The 24,008-nt window shown below is 43.7% G+C and overlaps 1 protein-coding gene across 1 annotated transcript; it reads right to left on the bottom strand.

Moving 5' to 3' along the window:
* Positions 1-160: 160 nt before the first annotated feature.
* On the bottom strand, positions 161-23,561 carry RASIP1 (Ras interacting protein 1). Its single transcript, XM_032237737.1, has 12 exons — positions 23,436-23,561; positions 20,916-21,070; positions 18,831-19,408; positions 17,284-17,654; positions 10,287-10,934; positions 9,073-9,110; positions 7,225-7,376; positions 6,687-6,802; positions 6,354-6,594; positions 4,763-4,935; positions 3,313-3,460; positions 161-862 (listed from the first exon to the last, which is right to left on the bottom strand). The coding sequence occupies exons 2-12, from the start codon at positions 21,047-21,049 to the stop codon at positions 663-665; spliced, it is 2,799 nt and encodes a 932-aa protein (XP_032093628.1). The 5' UTR covers positions 21,050-21,070; positions 23,436-23,561; the 3' UTR covers positions 161-662.
* Positions 23,562-24,008: the final 447 nt, after the last annotated feature.

Raw genomic sequence — 24,008 nt, 5'->3', positions numbered from 1 at the left:
CCCTTAACCTAACCCTAAACCTTACCCTAAAGCTAACCCTTACCTTAAGTTGAATCGGCTTGCTTTCAAAGCGCTATTTAAAGCACCCTTCTTTCTCCGCGCTGGCTGTTGTCGCCCTGTTGATGACATCAGCGACGCGGTTTAGTTGGGCGCGGTTCAGTCGAGCGCAGTTTTGACGGGTCACGCCTGCTTCCTACATTCTGCCTTCTGGATGATATGGTTGCTGGCTGCCACCCTAAAATATTTGATTCATTTATTTCAGATAATCATTTTATTGCAAGGGGGAAAAAAGAAGAATACATAGTTTGCTACAAACAGTACTATCTGAGGCCAAAAATAATAACCTAGGGTTGAGGTTGGTCCTCTTTCAAAGACATTTCCAGGTTGCTCCTTGAAGTCAGCACCTGCCACCAGATGGCATGGCTGCAAAGTTGGAACAGAAGCCAAAGAATTTATTCTTTCTGACCTTGGATACCAGGGCAACCGCTGATCTTCCCAGACCATTCTGCATGCAAAGAAGCAAGAGCTATTTCAGGTGATTCTGTATTTCCCAGAATCAGATTGAGGGTTTCTATCCAGCCTGACCCACAGGAGTCTGTTTTATTGAAAAGAGATTCTCGAGGTCAAAGCACCATCTTGAATGTTGGCATCAGTGCCTCTTTTCATTGGCTGGGATCCAGCCCATATACCGCTCTCTGATTGGCTGGGAGAGATTCACGCTCCAGCTCCCAAAGAAAACGGCGCAAGCGCACCAGTTGGCGATGGAGAGTATCATCTAGCACGGGCTCTGACAGACGCAAGCGGAAGCCATCACATGGAAGAATGAGGGGAGGGTGGTCGGTGAAGCTCTCAAATATATCACCTGGGGGGAGGAGAGAATAAGGATTATGAAAAGAGAGAAGTTGATGGTTATTTATTTATTTAACATACGGCGATGGTACATTAGCTAGGAGACTACAATGCTAGTACAGAATAGTAGTTTGGCTGCCTAAGACTGTTAGCCAAACCTCTTTGGTTCATGCTCACATGCTTTCCAAGGTGTGCCAAAGGGGGCGAGCTAGCTCTACACAAGAAGAGAAGATGAGCAGCTTTCCTGCAGTGTTATCCGGGCTCCTCTCGCTCCACTGAAAGAGGCTTGTAAATGGGTGTCACAACTGGGAAGGTTCAATGCCAACAAGATTCTAAGCATCTACACAAAGTGCCCACTCGTCTCCCCACTCGAATGGTACCTAGTTATCTACTCGCATATAACATGTTTTCGAACTGCTAGGTGGGCAGAAGGGGAGACGAGCGATGGGAGCTTACCCCCGCCACACAGTGCTAAGACTTGAACAGCTGGAGCAAAGACCATTTACAGCATCATTAAGCCTCAGGTTGATGGTCAGGTTTCTCTAGAGGAGAATCTTTAAATCATGACCAAGTATCTTTCAAATATTATTAGCAGGAGAATTTGTACTCCCAACTGGAGTTTCCACCCGTTTTACACATAAGGAGTAGGAGATAAGAAAGGAAGAGGAAAAACATTAAATCAAACACCACCGTTATAGGTTTTGTCATGATCTGCTGTACCAAAACCAATTGAAACATCGTGACTGAATTGGTGTTGACAAGATATTTCGAAAGGGCTGATTTCTCACTAAGAGGCAATGTTTCTTTTCTTCACATTTTTCATCTATGCTAGGTTGGTTTTAAAATCCACATCCCAGTTTATGTGTTTTGGGGGTGAAAGAATTCCAGAGAAAGAGAAAGGAGAAATCCAGATTAGAGTTGAATCAAAAGAGACATATGAATGCAGAAGAAAAGCTTCACCTGATGAATTGCTACCTGGCATGGACTACCCAATCATCCAGGGTCAGCGTGGATCAGAGCCAGTGTAACATTTTTTAGCCTCAATGCCAGTTCCTGTCCTATTCCTCATCACTGATGAATGGTGCTGTGCTCATTAGAGGGTGTACTTCTCATAGGCAAGCTCTTTTTGCCCTTCAGTATTGCTGATGGTTTCTTTCAACCAGTAGAGAAAACATCTACCATCAAAGAGTAGCATGGGCCTGGCTTTAGACTTCAGCCTGGGCTTCCCTAGCTTGGTTGGTTTGCCTCTTTCCTAATACCCTATCTGGGCATCTCCAAGATAAATAGCATGACACATGAAAATTTAATTCTTGGAATTTTAAATTATTTTTATATTTGTAATTGTTTTTATATGTATATTTTTAATATTATATTTTTTTACAGATGTTTCTCTATCAGGGTGTACAGAAAAAAATATATATGTTGCATACTCTGCTTAGGCATCAAGAAGGGCATCCAGCCAGTAAATGCTCACTTCCATTTAGTTGCCTCAAATCCATCCCAAATCAAGGGCTTACAGGTTCATAAAAATGTTTTTTATTTATATCTTTACTGCATTGTAAATCATCCAAAGTGCTTTGCATAATGAGATGAGAGCCATATAAATTTAATAATATATTAAGATAGAAATGGGACAGAAATAGTCCTGGAGAGAAGGGAAGCAGCCCAGGCCTTGTTAGTATAACTAGCTACATTTTGTACAGGAGACCTGAAATTACCACATTGCTGAGCAAACAAATTTCCTCCTCCAGCCACAAGGCTTGAAACAGACAAATATTTGAAAGCTGGACAATAGTCAGCTCAGCTTCCCTTCATATTTTCCAATTACAGCAGGAAAAGAATGGGGGTGCCACATTTGAACAAAAAGATACATTTCAGTGTACTATTCTAGAATATGAATAATGAAAAATAGGCTGTCTTCTTCCCAAGGTAAAATGCTCCATTCTGCTCTCCTCTGCCTTGGTGGAAGCTTGAAGAAAAGATGATGATGTCAAAAACAGGGAAAGAGAGATGTGGCAGGACTGAAAGGAACCAAGAAAATAAAGCATTAATGAAGAAGGCAAAGGCTGGGAGAGGAAAGAGTGTGTGACTAGAAGACGAAAGTGTGCCCCCACCTCCCAAAACACACCTTTGATCCTATTTAGAATCACCCACATCTAAGAGAATGGATGACAGATTTTATAGACTTTGAGGCTGTGGGGAGGTAGCATGGGCTTAAGGAAGAAAATATTATTTTTACACTGGCAACCTAATGGTGAATATTGTTTTTATACTGGCAACCTAATGGTGATTTCGGCTGCTTCACTCATGGGCTGGGGTAAGAATAAGGAAACACCTCGAGAAAAATTGGTCATCAGGGTGTGATTGAGCCTTGATTAAGGTGATAAAGGCGAGAGAAACCCCTGATAAGTTTTTAAAAAATTGCAAACAACATATAGACTTTATACTTAAAAGCTCACGTACTCTGTGTCATCTCGTCTTGTTCCTTGTCAGGTGGGTTCCAGCATTCAGGAGATGCACGGCCTGGTCCCAGTTGGTAATTTCTAAGCACATGCTGGAGCTGGGCTGGTGTTAATGCTGGATAATCATTTCTTAGACGGGACCAAGATGTCTGGATATCGATAGAATACAACATATTTTTTTTAAAAAAATTACAGTGGCCCTAAAAACAGTCCTTCAGATCTGACTTGTTCTCAGTGGAATGTTTACTTGCATCTAACTCCCCTAACGCAGTGTAAATGTTTCTGAGGAAGAGGACAAATTATCTCCCTCCCCACATTTTAAAAAGAAAAGTAGCTGGTCAATAGTTTGATGTTATTGGTTCATGGACTGAAATTTGTTTATGAATAAAAACAATTGGAGAGGGGGAAGGTAGATTTCCTTTATTATTGGATACTAAATGTGGCAGAACTCCTATTTTTTAAAACATGGATTTGATCAAAAAGGTTTAACCAACTGAAGTTATTAATTACACAACATTAAAAACAAAGTGATCAATTTACAGGTACTTGGTCTCCTAGTATAAGCCATACACGGAGAGGGATAGTGTTACTAAATAATGGATTGAGAAAAATAAGTGACACCTATTTTCTATTTTAGTATTTATTACTTATTAATCAGGACATCCTGTCCTGCTAGACTCAGGGAGAGAACAAACCCACACACCTCTCATTTCTGAAATTATTACTGTGACATTTTTTTGGATTTGTATTTCAATATATAGAAATATGTAGTAAAGAAAATGGAGATTCGCAGGATGGACTTGGGCAGAGCTGCAGAAAAAAAACAACACAGCTATATTGATTACCGTAAGTCCTTGACTGCTGTATTTGCATATGAAGGTGTGTGTGTGGGGGGGGACTTTTGTAATATTCTCTGGTGTAAATATTTTAAAGGCATCAGATCTTACATAAAAGGCTACCAGGATCTGATAGTAAGTAGTCCCTTTATAGATGGTTCTGACTTATGATCACATTTTGGGCTGGAACTTCTGTTGCTAAGTAGGATGACTTAAGTGAGTCAGGCCCTATTTTATGACCTTTTTTGCTGCAGTTGTTAAGCGAATCATACAGTTCTTAAGCTTATCTGCCTTCACATATTCACTTTGCAGGCTTAGAAAGAAAAATGGTCATCATATGACCCTGGGACACTTCAACTGTCATAAATAAATGCCTGTTGCCAATCACCCGATTATTGATCATGTCGGGGGGGGGGGGGAGATGCTGGAATGGTTTTGTATGAGGATCAGTTGTAAATCACTTTTTTCATGACCCTTGTCATTTTGAATGGTCTCTAAACGAGTGGCCATAAGTCAGGAACCACACCAGAGATGGCCCTGAATGTGAACAAAGGCCTGAGCTGCTTCCCCTCAAGTCCATTTGGGGAGGGGGGGGTTGTGAACCAGCTCCCTCACCTGAAGCAAGCTGCTTTTGGGCACGCACAACAGGTTGGCTGTGTTGCTGAGCTTCCGGAAGAATTCTGTGGCGATGTCCCCAAGGCCAATTCTTTGCAGCCAGTCCAGGACGAGGTCCAGGTTGGTCCGGATCTGCACTGCCTTGGCCCACTGGAAGAGAGACTGGGAGCCACCTGGAAATGGGTGGTAAGTGGAAGGCAAGGAGGAAGAGTTGGTAATCCTGGCTGACATCCATGAACCCTGGCTTTCCTGCCAAGTAGCTGAGCCCCATCATAACCCACCCCCACCACGTTTGGAGGAGGGAACCGCCCCTGGCAGCCAGGCTTGTTTCCTGCTGCGTCCGAGGGCAGCCCTGAACTTTGGGACAGGCAGGAAATAGCCGGCTTCCACTAGAGACCAGAAGAAAAAATAGGAGGAAACAACAGCTGCTGGGGCAAGGTGGGGGGAGGGAAGCTGGGTAGTAGGGAGAGGCTGAATGGGATTATTTCTTTTCACTGCTCAGGAGCAACAAACAGAACTTGGAGAGTTTAGGCTTTCTCACATCTCCCTGATAGAAAGAAAGGGGCTCTTGCTTCACTTGGTCTCAATACAAGCAAAATCCTCAACTGGCTAAAATATTCACTCAAAATCCAAATTCTTTTCTTTTCTTTCTCTCTCTCTCTCTCTCCCCCCCCCTTCTTTCCTTCCTCCTCTCCTCTCCTCTCCACTTGTCCACATTAGCAAGTTTTTTAAAAGCACCTCAAAGCAAAAATTCCTGAAATCATTTGACATGCTGTACTTCACAGTTCAATTGAAGGTCTGGTAGTTGCAGAACATTATAAGACTGACTAATGCAAATTTGAAACCTGGCACACAAAACCCATCTGGTTAGTTTATAATGCCATGGGAATGCAGCTACAAGGAAAATATCCTTAGTTTTAGGGCAGATCATGGTCCATTCCTTCACAGAACCCTCAAGTTCCTAATTCTTACAATTGTTTTAGTTTCTTACACTTTTACTTGATTCTTTTCCTTCCAACACTCAAAAGCCAGGGGAACACTTTCTGTAAATTCCTTGCCGCTCTTCTACCTTTTTGTTCTAATCTTTCCTTCCTTTTTTGCTCCACCATTTTCAATCATCCAAAAATTTCTGATAATTCAAGTGGCATCATCCTTTGCTACCTTGTATGTCTTAAACTGTTCACAACACAAAAGATGTTTTTAGTGTTCAAAAATTGCCCTTTTTACCTGGAGCCTTAGGATATTTTTGGTTTTTATACTCTATATCAAAAGCTTTTGTATGAATAAACCAATCTTCTTCCTCTATCTTTGCTGATTTCTCTCTTCCGTCTGGAAAGTTAAATTATAATTAGCTTGAGTCAGAGTCAAAAACCAGTTTTTTAAGAGGGAGATGCAGTTAGGTGCACCTGTTTGTCTTCAAATCTGAAGTACTCTGTAACCCTATGTTATGGAAGTGAACCTATCTAGTTTTCTTCCACAAAATACTGAAGTCTCTCCTCCCCCTTCAATCACCCGCTTCCAATTCTTTCAAATTTGTGCCCCCTTCCTCCTCCCACCCTCTGGAAATGTCTGCATACTGTTCCTGGCCCACCTCTTTCCATGATGGTGTTGAAGAGTGAAGCATTGGAGAAAAAGAAGAGGTATCCAAAGGTCTGCGAAACAAGGTCAGGGTGCAAGTCACAGTCACGGGTGAGTTCAAGGGTTGCCTGGTAGATGGCCAGGGTCCCTTGGATTCCCTCCGGCATGCTGCTCAGCTCAGGCACATGCAACAGGTCGGTGGTGGCTGTGAAGGGGTTACTGTCTAGCAAGACAGGAAGGGCTGAGTATAGAGTCTGCCGGATGAGGAGAGAATTAGACACTGAAACTACTGGAAAAGGGGAAGGGTCGAAAGGTTAGGCTTGTTCCTTGGGGAGTGCTTGCTCACCTTAGTGAGGTAGTACACAGATTGCTGAAATGTGGACATGATGACTTCATCTAAGACAGCCATGGCTTCATCACAGGTCTCTAGGTCACTGGAGAGCAATGCATTGTGTGAAACTCCTGCAGCGGGTTTGAGAACATTGTATAATATTACAGATAGATGGTAGTTCTACTGAGAGTTGTTCTGCAATGAAATTAGGAATGTAAGGAACATTTTCAAATAGCTCTACAAGGTGCAATATTCAACTGATATCAAGCCATATCAGCTTGGTATGCCCTTAAAATTCTGGGCTACTTATGCAGAAGCTATGATTCCCCTTGTTGAGCTAACATTGCCTTTTCTAGAGGAAGTAGTAGTAAACTCAGTCCCCTTTCTGTGACCTCACAATTATCATGAGTCAATAATATGAGTCTTGGAGAAATCAGGAAGTCCTATTTCCTTGACCCTTCTGTTCTGGGATGAATTTTTGAAAAATAGTTGGCTTGTCCCTGTTCTTCAATCCTCCCTCAGCTGCTAGAAAAAAAGAATATTCTTGGCTCACCTTCCAAATCCAGATCTTTCTCAATGTCTAGGACTCTCTTTTGCACTAAGTTGAGTAGCTCCATCGAATTAGCCATCCAAAGCATGAGGGGGCGTAGATCAGCTGCCACTTCCTCAATGCTGAGGTTTCCTGCTTCTCCTTTATCTTGCTGGCTGCACAACACATCAGAGTGACAGAGATTAGCATTAAGAGGTGGGGGAGGTTGAAGAAGTTCTCACCTGCCAATAAGAGGCAGCTGACTTTTGGCTGGAATATTAAAACAACAACTGGACTGGATATTTTGCATTCAAGCCATTCTACACATTTTCAGAGTTCATGCCAAGTTCAGCCTGCCTTGATGATTGTGAACTTTGTTTCAAAAGGACAGAGGTGTGTGGTTTCCACTTGTGCACTTGCAATTTGCTTTTCACACTGTTCATATTGCTACCACACAATAACGCCTTTTCATTGCATTCTTTGAGAAGTTCTGAATATTTTGTATTGCTTATCTGGACAACACATATTCAGCCACAACCAAGCTGCAATTGTTCTTCTGAAATAGTTTGTCACAAGGGTGACCTTAGGTATGCTGTAATTTTATAGCTTTGTTCAGTAATATTGTGTATCAAAAAAGTTCCATTCTTCTCTAATTCCTGTAATTTCCCCCTTACAATGCTGGAGCAGAAAGATATGTGGTTTTGTTTTCTTTAGGGGGAAAATCACACATAACTACTGATCTCTACAAAGCCTGCTATCTCTTGGCATTTATTATGTATGACCTGAAAATGCTGTTGATTTCAAAATGGACTATGGTTTAAGTGAAGGTTGTGGGAAAGTTGCCTAAGCTAAATGGAAAGAACTAATCTTTACAGGTAGGGGAGGAGCTAAACAGCAAAAGGATGGGGAGGACTACTGTAAATCAGGAGTATCTAACTCTAACAACTTTAAGACATATGAACTTCAATTCCTCAGCCAGCAGTTGAGACCATAGGTCTTAAAATTGTCCTTACTATTGACTTTCTTAAAGGTCAGTTCTCATAAGCTCCAGTTAACATGCCAAAATGTCAGTGCTGGTTGGAACTGGTAGGAGTTACCTCCATGAACTATCGAGATGTCTGAAGATGGAGAAAGATAAACTGCATCACAGCATCCCAGAAGGCTGAGCAAGCAAACTGAATGAGACCACTTCAACAGAGCTAGCTCAGTGTTCCTCAATCCTGGCAACTTTAAGATGTATGGACTTCAACTCCCAGAATTCTCCAGCCAGTCACACAGTTCAAGTCCACACATCTTAAAGTTAATACGGTTGAGGAACATTGACTCAACACATCTGCTAAATCAGCTTCTGTCATCCTGTATTCTTCACAAGGCTAGGAATTCTGGGAGATATTATTTCAATAAATCTGGAGGGAAGGCTAACATTAGTGAACTGAAAGTGGTTATTATGCTCTTGGGCCATAGAAATATCTTCAGGCACAAACGTGTGGAAGTGTTTGAGGTCATTTTTTTAAAAATGAGAACATTTCTCAATAGCTTGGAGCTGTGCCTAAGCCATTTGGGCCATCTCAGACTAAGAGTAAGATCTTTCTAATATTCCACAAATAGACCTTGACTGAACTAGCAGATGAACCTTTCTCTCCAGGAATGATAAAGCAACATTTTTCACTGCTCTCAAGGGGTACAGACAAGTTTAAGTTGCCAGGAATGCAAAGCTCCAGTCCCTGATAAAAGGAAATGACTAGACTTCTCCATTGTATCTCACAAATCACTCAACTTCTGTAGCTCAAAACAAGCTGCAGGACTCACTAAGGCTAATATTATGACTTGGCTCGGAAAACATACTCTTCTAGAGATCATTAATTTACTTACTTTTCTGGTTGTCGATCTCTGATTTCTTTGATCTTGCCCTAGGAAGAATAATAAGACGAGAATGAAATTATTTAGGGAGGGCTACATTCTTGGTCTCAAACCCTTTTCATATCTGATAACCAGAAGGGCTTCTACAGGATCAATTGGGGGGGGGGGGAAGTATTTATTACATTTACTTCATTTAAAGAGATCTGATATGGAGGTCAGTTATGGAGGTTTTTCCCTATAGGTTCTTCACCTGTATAATTCTGCTCAGCTATGGACATAAATATTTTATTTTACATTCACATGATTTTGTTTCTCTTTTGATTATTTTTTAGAAATTTTAGAAAGCAAGAAAGGAAGAAGAACATAGATAATGTTTTACTTTTTATGTGGAGCCAGGAGAAGTAACATCTTGCAATTATTCCTTAAGAACCAGTTATCTTACAGTACTCCTTTCTTGTATTTCCTTTTTTAAAGGAAACTAGTCATGCTGTCTTCCATTCCATGACAGAATGTCATAGCCATATAACAATGGATATAACATGACACAGATTATGCGGATTTGAATTAATGAGATTCAGAATGGAGAAAAGAAAGTGGGGTTGTACTTCTGAGACAGGAGAATATTTGCAGCTCAGGGTTGAAATGAGGGGTCCTTGGTGCTCTCTGAGCTTGCCTGTTTTCTTGCAGATGTTTTGTTACCAAATTAGGTAACGTCATCAGTGCTAGTAGGGATTATCTGAAAGGTAGTCTTCAAGTTACGATTGTAATGATGGTTTTACACCTTTTTTGCTGTGGTTTTTAAGTGAATCACTACAGTAATTACAGTATGCAAACCCTCAGTCATTAAGCAAATACTGCAGTTGTTAAGCAAACCAGTGGATAAGCGTGGGTGCAAGAACCGTAAATGACAATTTTTGGCATAACCATTGTAAAATGTGGTTACATGCTCGTGAGACACTGCAAATGGTCATAAATACAGCTGGGTTTCCAAGTGCCCAAAGATCATGTGACTGCAGAGGTGACCCAACTCTCACAACTTTGAATCCAGGTCATAAGTCCTATTTTTCTGGTTTGTCATAACTTCCAACAATCACTAATTAACTGGTCATAAGTGGAGAACCAGCTGTAATTAAATAAATCTAAAGAACAGATTTCTGAAATAAAGGACTATCCTTTTTAATCAAGGATATCATAGGGCCCAAGCAAAGTAGTAGAAAATCCTTTACCCAAACAGCTTCCTTCACCAACTGAGCGATCCTGGCTATCAACCTGGGCAGATGGCCTGGCTCCAGCTCCCGAGCAGCATGCTCCAGGCAGAGCCCAAAGAGGAAGGCGGGTCCCAGCCTGCAAGTGGATGTTTCCTGCAGCCGCACAATTTCAGCCAAAAGGGCCTCCTGCTCTTGGGGGCGGTAGCGAAGCTGAGGTTCTCGGCTCTTGAGATAGGCCCGGAATGCCTCCTGCCGCTCCTGCAGGGACCGACCACATGCCTGGCAAGCCAAGGCCCCCACCAGACCTGGAGACACCCAGGCTTTGGGCAGCCAAGCCGGAGGAGCAGTAGCAGCTCTTGGATCTTTGTACATGAAGAGGAAGTACTGCCCCAAGCCCAGCAAGTCTCCAGGAGCCAACTCCACCTGACGATGGAGTGGGGCACCATTGTGGGTGATAGATGCTCCACGGAAAGGCCGCACCATGGCTGAACTCCAGGGCTGGCTGGGATCGGCAGGGGGCACTGAGGATACCACACAGCAGTGTCGCGGCAAGATGTCGGGGGCATTCAGGAAGGTGTCTACAAAACTCGATTGGTCTGGAGCTGGGCGGCGCTCGGGGCGTCCAAAGATGTGGCGACGACGTGTCATCACGTGGATCACAAACTCCTGCAGAAAGGGAGGAATGGAGCAGAGCAGTGTGAGAAACTGGGAAGAGTGCAGTTTAGGTGAGGCCACCCGATTTAGATGCGAAAAGGAAATGGTTGAATTTAATTAATTCCCTGCAGGCCCAAATGGAAATGTACAGTTTGCAAGGTTACATTTTCCTCCCTACTAGCTTGAAAGATCCCTTTCTGAAATCTGTGTAGTTTTTACTTGGGTTTGCCAGCCTGTGCCCAAAAGAAGACACAAGATTTTTTGTCTGTGACAATGAGGTGCTTTGAGTGTGCAAAGGCCCAAAGATTGGGACACTTAAGTCGAGCCCTAGAAACTATACACTGTTGCTTGAGTTTGGCCCATAGGCTAAGCAGTTCTGTGCTGACTAGTGGTTTGTGGTTTAGCATGTTGTCTTAATGTGTTTTTTGAACCTCAAGATTTTTATACTGCTGAGGGAGGAACTCCCACAGGTTTTCTCTCTTTGGAAGGTAGAACGTTTTGTAAAAAGTATGGTAATTTGATAATTGACTAGGCTTTTATGGTATTAAAGTCAGTTCTCTAAGGCTGACTTCCTCAATCTGCCTGATAAGAAGATAGAGTGGGGGAAAGGGAATGTGAAAGATTTCCCCCAAGACTTCAGCTACTGTTTGTTCTTCATAGAAATGGAGATAGCATCCAGGCATGGAGTTGACATTATCAACTCTCAGATTAGACTGAGTCTGATTACTGATGGTTAAGACACGCCCATGTTGCCAAATATACCCAGCTTTTGACTCAGTCCACTCCGAAAGGACAGGACATGTCATCTGGTTGCTCCTATATTTCAGAGACTTTTCAGCATTATTTGATTCTTAATTCCTAAATTTCTAAATTTGTGACTGTGAATATTGTTCTGGCATCTCTTGGCTCATTAATCAGGCACTTGGAGGGCTGTTTGGCCATGGGCAGCTCAGCCCAGTAGGGCTGGAGCAGAAGGGTTTTGCGCTTGTCAGCTTGCCTCAACTATTCCAGAGGATTACTTGGTAGCCTTTTTTTGGTAACCTGTTTACTCGAGTGGAAGAGAGCACAGCACTCTGTCTGTAGCTGGTAAGTCCAGGAGAGACTTTAAGGAAGCACTTGGCTATAGATCTCCACTTGATGGCAAGCGATGGCAAGCAATAAGTGCGAGAGATCAGGATGCGCTGACACACGTGGATCGAATGGCAGTGGCTTGCCTTGATCCCTCACGCCAGGTGAATTTGATGGTGGAGACTTCAGTGTTTGCCGATAGCCGGCAGAGGAGCGGTGTAGAACCACAATGCCGTTGGCAGCTGCTCCTTGAAGCCTCATGGGCTGGCAAGTAATTTCAGTTGCTAAACTTTGGCAACAGCCTCAGCGCTGCGCTAGAAAAGATGCAAATGCCATTTTGTCTCCCGAAACTGAGCCATTGCTTTAGCGCGACATCACAAAAAGGTGTGAATGCCATTTTGTTTTCCAAGCCTGAGGGAACTCAGATCAAAATGGAGGGCACAGCTACTTCTGTGACTGGGGGAGACTCGTGCAATGCCAGGCCCTTGGCAAGCTCCATTTTGGAAAGAACTAAGAGTGCTCCTATATCACCACCGTTACCTTCTACATCCCAAAAGGGAGGACACCTGAGGACACTCTAAGGCTATTAAAAAAATCCACCAGGCCCAACAAGGCCTCCAAGTCAGCCTCCAAATTGGATAAGCACAGGGATAATAGGTGTATTAGCTTGAGCGCTAAGCAGGGACCCAGAAACCTCATTCTTTCTCATGAGGAATGGAGGCTCATCTGCTGTACACTCACTCCTTCCAGCTGTCACCAATTAGGATGGAAGATGAACCAAGGCCTTTCAGCCTTCTTTTCCCCATTAATAACACTGATTTTTGGGGTTTGCTCCTGTTCTTCATAGTTCAACAGGAACAGAGGAACAACATGGGGCTGGGGGTGGTAGACCGGTGGAGACAACTTTTACCCCCACTTCCGCCAGTCTCCATCCTGAACTACCAATGCCGCCTATGCCCTTTCCAAATTTCCAAGATATTATAACTACTGCAATTTCACAGGACATAGTGGTGGGGCTGCAACAGCATGAAGGGCTGGCACCCTATGTACAGGCACCTCCCCCCGCAGCTGCTCCTCAGGCAATAACTGCACCCTCCACATTAGAGGAGCAATTCTCACATAGTTCTCACCATAGTCAGTCTCCTGTTTCAGAGGAGGGTGACATCAAAGATGCAGATTTTTTGGAAGATGAGGGCATGGCCCCAGAGAAACCCATCTTCTCCGGCCTTTTCCAGCCAGCCCACTTCAGGACACTTTTTTTTTAAGGCTAAGGCTTTGCCAATTTTGGAGACCAGGTCTCAATGCCAGTGCCCGCAACGGCACCTGCTTCAGCAAAGGTCCTTTTTATAGAACAAGCAGTAGAAGCCGAGACCATACCAGCCCCTAAACTTTTTATTGACATTGTGCAATGGCACTGGACATCTCCAATATCCAGCCCAACACCACCCTCAGCGGATAAGCATTTTTACAATGTAGCTGATGAGCTGGAGAGCGATTATGGATTTAAAACACCTCAACCATCACCTACTGTACAGGAGATTTAAGATGAACTCCTTACAATCCATCCTAGCGGGCGTGAGAGAGGGTGACTTCCTCACGTCCATTGACCTAACGAAAGCATATTTACATATTCCCATTCTGCTCGACCATCAGCAGTTTCTGAGGTTCTGCTACAGAGGGTGCTATTATCAATATTGGGTCCTTCCATTCGGCCTTTTCTCAGAACCCTGGGCATTCACTAAAGTCTTGGCAGCATTGGCAGCACATTTGAGATCCCTATCTGTGCATGTCCAATGTTACCTTGATGACATTTTGATACAATCGACATCTACTTCTAGGGCAAGAGAGGACCTAGAAGTCACTGTGCAGATCTTGTGATCACATGGGTTCTCCATTAACACAGCTAAGAGCCATTTTGAACCCACCAACCAAATTCTTCATTTGGGAGCTTGGATAGACACAATGGCCTGTCAGGTTTTCCTGTCAGAGGATAGGCAGTTCAGTATTAGATACCTGGTGGAAGAGGTCGTGGCTGAACGCAGGGTGTTCCTAACTAAGCTATGCCACTTGTTAGGTAAGATGGTGTCGGCTATAGCCATCGTGCCTTGGGCATGTCTACACACCAGAGACCTTCAATGGTTTCTCTTACCTTTTCAGAAGGCATGCAAGAGCATCTCCCTGACAAAGGTCTCCGTCCCTCTGGACGTCCTTCGCTCCCTCCGCTGATGGAGGTCTACTGCTATTGCCAAAGGCTGCCAGTTCAGGGTGTTACACAGACTGATTATCACCACAGATGCCAGTCTATACAACTAGGGGGCCCACCTGCAGTCACAGATGACCCAGGGGCAGTGGGACCAGGTGGACAGGACTCGCAACATAAACTGGTTGGAATTCAAAGTCATCCATCTGGCCCTCCAGTCTTTTCATCACACCATTGCTGGCCAGCATGTGATAGTCCTGATGGACAACATAGCCATCAAAGCCCATGTAAACCATCAGGGGGGACAAGATCCAAGGCGCTTATGCTGGAGGCCAAAAGACTAGAGACCTCTGGGCAGAGACGCATTTGGCCCCTGCTTACTGCGGAGCATATTTCAGGGGTGGCAAATATACAGGCAGACTGGCTCAATCGAGCCAAGGTGGATCATGCAGAATGGTGTCTTCATCCCCATATTTTTTGACTGATTTCAGACCATTTTGGCATGCCAATCATGGACCTGTTTGCCACCCCAGCAACGCACAGCTCCCTCGCTTCTGCACAAGGTTTGTGATGCAGGGAGCAGAGGGAATAGACACTCTCAGGTGCCCATGGCCACTAGGCCTCCTTTACGCATTCCCTCCGCTTCCTCTGATTCCTCAAATCATCCACAGAATAATTTCAGTGAGGGCTAGAAGTAATTGCAGTGGTCCCGCATTGCTGAGGAGGCCATGGTTCACCGACCTGCAGAACTTATTGGTGGACCGACTCTGGAGGATCCCTCAGGACATAGTCTCCCTCAGTGGCTCCAGTTGACTGCCTGGCGCTTGAGCGGGGCAATCTGAGGGAGGACTGCCTGGCGCTTGAGCGGGGCAATCTGAGGGAGGACTTTTCCTCCAGGGTCATTGATATTATCCAGGCCTCCAGGAGGCCCTCCACGGACCGTATGCATAATGCCACCTGGTGGACCTTTTCTACCTGGTGTTCAGGTAAAGGCATTAGCCCGACCCATTCTTCGGTGCCTCGAGTCCTAGATTTCCTACAGGATGGGCTGGATAGGGGGCTGGCCCCAAATACCATCAGGAGCCAATTAGCCACATTAGCCACTGTATTGACCTGCGGGGAGGACAGTCTTTTCTCAACACTTCACAGTATGACTTTTTCTGAAGGAGGCATTGAATCTGAGACCACCTGTGGTCCACTGGTATCGACTTGGGACTTGTCTAACGTGCTTAACACTCTCACTTGTGCTCCCTCCAAGCCCTTTCGCAGTGCCCCCTTGCAGTTCCTTACCTTAAAGGTGGCCTTCTTGGTAGCTATTACCTCCGCCAGGAGGATTTCAGAACTGCAGGCCTTGTCAGTCAGGGAAGATCTCTGCACTTTTCACAGTGACAGGGTAGTACTCACACTTGATCCATCATTTGTGCCCAAGGTTTGTTCCTGATTTCACTGGGCTCGGGCGGTTATTTTACCTAATTTCTGCCAAGTTCTGGTCCATCCATTGGAAAGAAAGTGGCAAAAGTTGGATGTGTGACGGGCCCTTAAGGTATACATTAATCATACTTCCACCTTTAGAATGTCCGAAACACTTTTTGCCACCTCTATGGGTAGGAAGGTCTCGGCATCAACTATTGGCAGATGGTTAAGAAGCTGCATAGCCAGAGTGTATGATTCCCAGCATGAACCAGTACCGAGGGGCATCACGGCCCATTCTATTAGAAGCACAGCCACCACGGCAGCTTGGGCAACGCGGGCCTCACTAGAGGAGATCTGCAGGGTGGCCATCTGGGCATCACCCTCACCTTTTATAACCAGTTACAAATTGGACAAGTTTGCATCTGCTGAAACGTCATTTGCCACAGGGTTTTACAGGGAGTTCACCCTGAAAGGGTATTTTGGACCAGTCTTTTGGCCCACCCATAAGGACATTACAGCTTGGTTATGTCCCATGCCTGGATGCTATCTCCATCTCTATGGAGAAAGGGCATTGGTACTTACCTTATATGCCTCTTCTAATAGGGTGGAGATAGCATCTAGCCCCTCCTTGGTGTGTTACTGTTCCTCAATAAGGATGTACAGATTTCTTGACTGCATGTACCTATGTATTTATCTTAATGGGCATTTCGTGTAACAAGTTTTCTGACTGGACATTTGTTGCTTGTGTACTAAAGTTTGTTGTTTTCCATTGATGACACATCAAGTCTGTGTGTTTCTTCGCTGAAAGTTGGGTATATCTGGCAACAGGGGCGTGTCTTAACTATCTGTAATCAGATTCAGTCCAATCCGAGAGTGGACATCAACCCCATGCTTGGATGCTATCTCCACCCTATTAGAAGAGGCATATCAGGTAAGTACCAATGCCCTTTCTCCATTCTTCTTAAACAATCTTTCCCCCTGAACCTGAGTTATGCAATATTTATACATGGCAGCTTGAAATTATTAAATTCTGAACTTTTCAGTGTCAAGGGATGGGATGACTAGACCAGATGGAAGCTTGGCCAAAACACTGCCCTGGAGTGTTTGTGAGTATATCTATGCATATGAAATTTCTTTCTCTGTGGCATTGGACCAGGTTCTTCTCAGTCTCTTTAATACTGTTATGTGTAAATGTGCATGTTAACAAAGACGTCAGGTGCAGTGAATAGGCAAGAATTACTAATCCTTCTTTTCCCTAGCTGGCATTCTCTGGGTGAATTAGATTTCATAATCCCAATCAGCGTGTCTGAAAAGATAAGAGCTAAAGTTCACCATTTCAAGAGGTCATCCATTAGATGAAAACTGTCCCAGCCTTTCTTCTCTTGGGAATGCTATGAAAAGTTGAACGAGTCCATCAGCAGAAGGTGAATTTTCCTGCTTTTCTCAAAGGTGCTTTTTCAAGACGCAATTGGAGTTTCTGGTGTTTCTTTGAAGATGCTTCATTTCTTATGCAAGAAGCTTCTTCAGCTCTGGCTGAATTTTTCAGTCAAGGCTGAAGAAGCTTCTTGGTTGAGAAGCGAAACGTCTTTAAAGAAAAACCAGAAAATCCAGTTTCCTCTTGAAAAAGCACCTTTGGGACAACCATGACCTGGATGACTGAGAATCTCCATAGACATTTACCTGTTTTTCGTTGTAGCCCAGTAACTGTAGGAAATAGGGGTGTTCAGTTGGGGGCTGTATGAGGCATTGAGTAAGCTGCTCAAGGCTGGCCACATCCGTGACTTCCTCTTCAGAGGCTGAAGGAGCCGGGTTGCCCTCAGCCTCTTCGGCTGCTTTGAGCCGTGATTCCTCCACTGAGCCCCCTTCCACCGGTTCACCAACTGCCATACTGAGCACTCCTTTGCGGTCCTTGCGGCGCTTAGTGCTGAGATTCATCTCACTGATGCTGCGCCGGAGCGAGAGGTTGTCTGCTCTCTCTTTGGGGACCACATGGCCCCCCGAGGCAGCTCTGGAGCGTCGGGATTGTTGCCGGCGTGACTGAGAGTTAATACCTACGAGAAACAGGGGCTAAGTAGTTACAGTAGTCTTCGATTTAAAACCATTCATTTAGTTACAATGGCACTGAAAAAAAGTGACATGACCAGTATTCACATTTACGACTGTTGCGGCATCGCAATGGTCATCTGATCAAACTTGCTTGGCAACTGGCATGTATTTATTTATTTATTTATTTAGAAGATTTATTTACCACCCAAGTCTGGATACAAATCTGGGAAGCTTACAGCATTTATGATAGTTGCACTGTCCTGGGGTCATGTAATCACCATTTATGACCTTCCCAGCCAACTTTCAAACAGCAAAATCAATAGGGGAAGTCAGATTTGCTTAATGATCACTTAACAACAGTAGTGATTTGCTTAACAATTGTGGCAAAAATAGTTCGCAAAAGAGGGCACTTCTTGCTTAGCAACTGCCTTGCTTAACAACAGAAATTTTGGGTTCCGTTGTGGTTATAAGTTGAAGACTATCTGTATGTTGAATTCAGAGCAGTTGTGCCAATGTTTTAGAAAAACGGAGATAGAATAAATGAAGCCAAGGGCCACTGGAAAACATTACATCCTATAAGGTTGTAAATAACAATTCTGGGAAACTCTTTTCTTCATTACAAGAGCAGCAGCTTTGGAACAGACTAAAGAGCTAATAGTAGCCAGCTAGATGGTCCTAAGAAGACCTTCAACAGAGCACAATAGGACTGATATGTCCTATCATTCCCTCCAACATCTGGAATTCTGAAATACATTAATTGAAGTTCTGTTTTCAGGAGTCTTGGCTAATGAATGGCTGTTAATAGAGCTGGATTTCCAAGCAAATATTAAATTTTTTGTGAAAACCTTCTAAACTCAAATCTGTTGCACAACATCCCATGCCCACAAATTCCACAAATTAATCATGCGCTGGGCAGAGAAAGGCTTTTTCTTTAATTAGCTGTAAAAATGTAGGGTTAATTTTAATTTATGTCTCTGGTTTTATATATTCTGTTTCGGTTTTAAATTTTGGTTGCTACTGGGGTGGAAGATGGGATATAAATCAAGCATATAAATAAATTGCACATAAGGTCCAGAAATGTGAATTCCTTCAAAAAACAAAAGTAAATGTCTGAAAAATGCATACAGCTCATGAATCTGTGGAGTAGAAAAACCTGACCGGCATCAAAGAAGACCACTTACCGCCTCCATCTTCATCCTCCCCCTCAACCATCCTTTCCACATCACATCTGCGGCGAATCTCAAAGCGTCGAGTGCAACCAGTTTTGGGCTTCCACACATCTTGCAGCACCAGTGGCCGTTCCCCATCGCCAACTGCCCGGAGATACTGGGCCTGCCAGGAGCTATCCATGCCATGAACACTGCCCACAACATCACACAACACATAGGCATCTTCAGCATTGGGTTGTGTCACCCCATAGCGCTCCAGGGCCTCCCGCACCAATTGGCGGGCAGTGGAGCGTGCGGTTGCCAGCACGCTCTTATAATTGGCACCCATGGAGATATCCCCTCCATAAATTTTCAGGACTCCTGGCACTTCCCCCTGAGACGGGGGCTTGATTCGTTCTTCAGGCAGGGGGTCAATGAGATCAGCTAGTTTCTTCTCACTGGTCCAGCGTCCTCCACCCCCACCTGTGGGCCCTCCCATCCCACTTCGCTGGAAGAGCGTTGAAAGCCTCTTGTGTCGCGCAGCCTTATTCTTGGCTGGGCGCATCTCCACAGGTTCACTGCCACGACTGGCAGTGTCTGAGGACGTAGACCTGAGGGGAGAACAGACAGGGTTGGAAGGGTAGATCCCAACCAATTCAGCTGGATTGAGATTCAAAGGGGAACGATCAATTGATAAATTCCAAAGTTATTGATCTATGGAGAAAAGCAGAAGCTCATGGGGATTTATTGTGTTTTATTTACCAAATTTATATGCCACCCATCTCTCTATCAAAGAACTCTGGGATGAGCATTTTTATAAGGCTAAAAGGAAAAAAGTGTATTGCCACTTATCCAAATAAACTAATATATAGAACTGAGCCAAAGCATGCCTCCCATCTGAGATAATCATCTCAACACATAGTTTTTTACATTTTTAAACCTTTTGGATTCCAGGATCAGAACCGAAAGCGCTGTTTTTGTACCAAATGTTTCAGGTTTTTTTCATTTAGAGCAGCATTTCTCAGCCTCGGCAACTGTTAAGCTGTGCAAACTTCAACTCCCAGAATGAGAAACACTGATCTCTGGGAAATTTCTCCACAAAGCTAAATCTGAGTGATGGCAGTTCTGTTGACTGGTAAGCAGGAAAAACTTTAGATGGTTGGCAACTGGCATGTATTTATGACAATTGCAGTGTTGTGGGTCACATGATCATCACCATTTGTGACCTTCCTAGATGGCTTTACAAGCGAAGCCAATGCTTAAAGCCAAATTAATTTAGTGACTATGTGATTGGCTTAATGACAGCAGCAAAGATTGTAAAATTGGCACAACTCACTTAATGATCATTCACTTAACAATGGAAGTTCTGGTCCCAATTGTGATCATATATTGAGGACCATCTGTACAATTTTTGCCTGAATGGGTGCAATATCTTAAGAAGACAAGCACTGAAACTCATATACACTGCTGTGAATTTGAGGTCAGTTCAGATGACCTGAGAGGATCTTTTCTAGTGTAGTAAATGTTCAATTTGACTGCAGTTGTTTTCACAGGCACACCTCAGTTGGAGCCACTCTTTGCTCTGGCAATAAAACATTTTGCCAGCATAATGGTGTATATATGCACTGGCTCAGAAGTGGGTTGCTGCCGGTTTTACTACCGGTTTGCAACCCGTGTGCACTATTCAATGTAAATTGCGCACAGAAAATGGTGGCAACATCAGCAGTGGCGAGGGAAATGGTTTGTGGGCATGTCAGGCCTGAGTCGCTGCCAGTTCTGCGACCCAGGCCTGAATTTCATTACTGGTTCGGCCAAACCGTGTCAAACCTGCAGCAACCTACCTCTGCCCTGGCTCCTAGCACTATCCCATATATTTTGCACCTGACAGGTGAGTGGGATTTGAGGTGTTGACTGGCTGATGAAGAGTCAATAGCACTTCCGTTCCATCCTCCTAAGAAACAGCCCATTCCAATGTTTCAGTGTTACTAGGGTTTACTAATAATCAAGCCTGGAATTCTCATGTGAACACCTCTGTTCAGAGGAAAGGGTATTGCTATGAATTTTAGATAGTGACAGGTTAAGAGGGAAGCTAGGCAATAGTTCTCTTTGAATACTTACTTGACAGACCCCACGCTTGGCCACCTACGTCCCAACTTTGCAAAATGCTTCTTTGGTGAGTTGATCCACAGCCCCACAGGAAAGTGAAGTTTCCCAAAGCGGGGGCTCCCGTCTTTTCGCTCATCCGAAAACATGATCACAAACACTTGGAATTACTGAAAGACACAAGGAAGGGAAGAAGAAGTGGGGAGAGAGAAACAGGCAGAAAAATACTGTGTCCTCCCCTGGTTGAGATTCTTTGACCTAAACAGAGTGGCTTCTGCAGCATTTGGACGCAGCTTCTCCAGTTGTTCTCACCCCTTGCAGTTATAGTTTTTTATTTCCTTTATATTTAAACCTTGGCTTTCTGAATGTGACTTGATGCAGGGTAGAGCTGTTGGATATTAAGAGCATTGGTCACATAGAGCACAATATTAACAGTTTTAATTTCTTCCTTAAAACAGTATGGGGTTTTTGTGCTTTAATATAGTAAAGCTATGAACAAGAGAAGATGTGTGGCAGGGCAGGGGTGTGAATATTATCTGTGTACCACAATAACTGAAAAAATGAAAGCGATACTTTACAAAATCAGATTTACAAAATCTTAAATTTCACAGTTAAAGTTAATCTGCCTACATGACAAGCCCTAACTTCTTCTCAGCTGGATTCCAATTTGAGTAGCAAAATTGATGAGTTAGTTAGAGTATTAAGGTACCTCATCTGGGCTGCAAAACTCCAGATGATCACTTTTTGACAACAAGGAGTTACAAAAACTCTTGACTTTTTGCTGCCACTCAATGATTGCCTACATTTTTGCAGCCTTACAGTTAAGTCTCTCTGCTTCTGTCTTTCTCTTATTTTGCCACCTCCAGTCTTGCTTGACTGGCTCCCTGAGAGAGTAGCCATATCTTTTACTCTACAAAGAGCACTTCTTTAAGGGGCTGTCAGATTACATTCTTTTATTTTAATCTAATTCTAGGTCTGTTTTAGGTAAAGAAGCAAAAGAAGTGAGGCTGCAAACAGAGATGTGTTAGCATTGCTTATCAATACTTAGCACCTGGAAAGCATTGGCCCCAACATCGGATATATGAGCAAACTGGTCCCTACGCTTTTGCTAACTTAAAAATTTGAAACTTTGAATTACATCAACTGACCTATTTTAATCAATTTTAAACATTATAAACATTTTATTTAGAGAAGCAATATGCAGATATAGTGGCATGTATGTACATATGTACTTATTTGCACAAACTGCACAGTCCTGAAATGGAGTTGGAAAGACTTTGCTCTCCATTCCTTGTTTCGGTTTAGTTTGTCCTTACTCTCCTGTTTCATATAGTTTGCCCTTCTCTAGCTTGGGGCATTTCAGATATGTTGGAGGGTGCCCAGAATTACTAGGCAGCTCGTTGCTGGCCATGTGGCCTGCCCATATACCCTTGTAACCTAATAAATCTTGTCAAGTAGCTTGTCAACAGCTATTCTAGATCTTCTCCTTGACTAAACCTTCCAGTCTCCAATTAGCTAATTTTTCATGTGTGGCAAATTTCAGATCTAGATCAAAGAGGCAGTGAGAACAAATCCAGAACTTCCACCGTGGCTATGAGTCATAGGCCTTGATTCAAACAGTTACGTCAACAGGAAAAGATGAGATAACCAGCTTTGGGGTCAGAATAGCTGGGCCTCACCTCACATGAGCTGCTTAGTTCTTGGGAAACTGGAAACGATGGGGAGACCCTCTGAGATGAAGCCATTTGGGCCCCACCCTATCCAATGTTTTAATTGGAGCCATAAAATAAAGTTTTAAAACATAATTCTTCCCTATTTAATCAGCTGGTGTATGGCACCTTTTCCTTTTCCCATAAAGCTCTAATACTTTAAGTACAGAACTCAGAAGTTTTGCTCTGCAGGCACCAAACTTTCTCAAACTTTGAGACCAAAAAACAAGAGATATTCCAATCAGGCATTCCTTCCCATTTTCCCACTTCCAGGATTAAAAAAAAGAAAACAAATAATGCAGGTTGCAATATATTAACTGTTTAACAGGATAACACAGTTGGAAGGTACCTTAAAGATCTTCTAGTCCAATTTGCTACTCAGAATAGGTTTGCTGTTCCCAATCAGGTATTTTTTCTCCCAATCAATTCCCATTTTATCAACTTTCCCCAAATATTGATTTGATGGAGAACATATTTTTGAGAGAAAGTAAAGAATGATGCAAGTGGATTTGATTCTCTAATGTGGGATCAAAATAATCGTTCAGTGCAAGGAGAAAGCCAACCTCCCAACCTCCTGGATTTGGTGAGAAGAAAGCAACGGTGGAAAGAGACAAAACTAGAGGTGAAGAAATACCAGTATCAGACCTTATTATGTTCCCTTTGAGATGTGGTGGAACAAATCAGGATTCATTCTTATCCACCCCAGTCTCCCCCATTTTTTCATCTGTTTACTTTCCAAACCTGGTTTTGAAGCTACAGTATAAAGTCTATGAAATTTGCCCCCAAACACACAAATGCACACCAAGTCAAATACTAATATGATTACCAGCTATAGATGATGTCCCAGATGCTGTGTCCTCTGCACATCACTCACTTTCAGGCATCCCTTGGGCCAAGCTCCATCTTCTCCTTCCTTTGGTCTTTGCTATGGTGTTCCTGTGTATGCTGTGACTTAAATTCAGAATGACTGCGCACGGATTTCCCGTCCCGCTGGTCATTCACACACAGGAGGTGGGGCAGGAAAAGGAGATGGGGGTGGGTGGGCAGGAAACTGGCTTGGAGCAAGGCCTCTCCCAAGAACTGGGGAGGGCAAGAGAGCAGGGAAGGGGACAGACAGACCAACACTTGAACTAGCAGGGGCTGGGTCAGGAAAACCCTTGCAATATAACCAGGGTGGGGAGGAGATAAATTCTGACAATTAGAAAAGAGGTGAGTTGATGCATTCTGTTGCAGTCATCAAATAATGAGTCCTATTGATTTGACCATTTGGACAGAAGGGAACTGTGAGAAAAAATTGCCTGGATTGTTTCCCTAAAACTGTTCGTTCCCAGATGTAAGTGTCAGGGTTTTGGCATATAATTACATATACCAACATTTTTTCCCCTGGCTATTCTACGTA

The sequence above is a fragment of the Thamnophis elegans genome, chromosome Z (genome assembly GCF_009769535.1).
Source record: "Thamnophis elegans isolate rThaEle1 chromosome Z, rThaEle1.pri, whole genome shotgun sequence".
NCBI classification, from domain to species: Eukaryota; Metazoa; Chordata; class Lepidosauria; order Squamata; family Colubridae; genus Thamnophis; species Thamnophis elegans.
The sequence above is the reverse complement of the archived record's forward strand: the minus strand, read 5'-3'. Positions and strand labels throughout refer to the sequence as shown.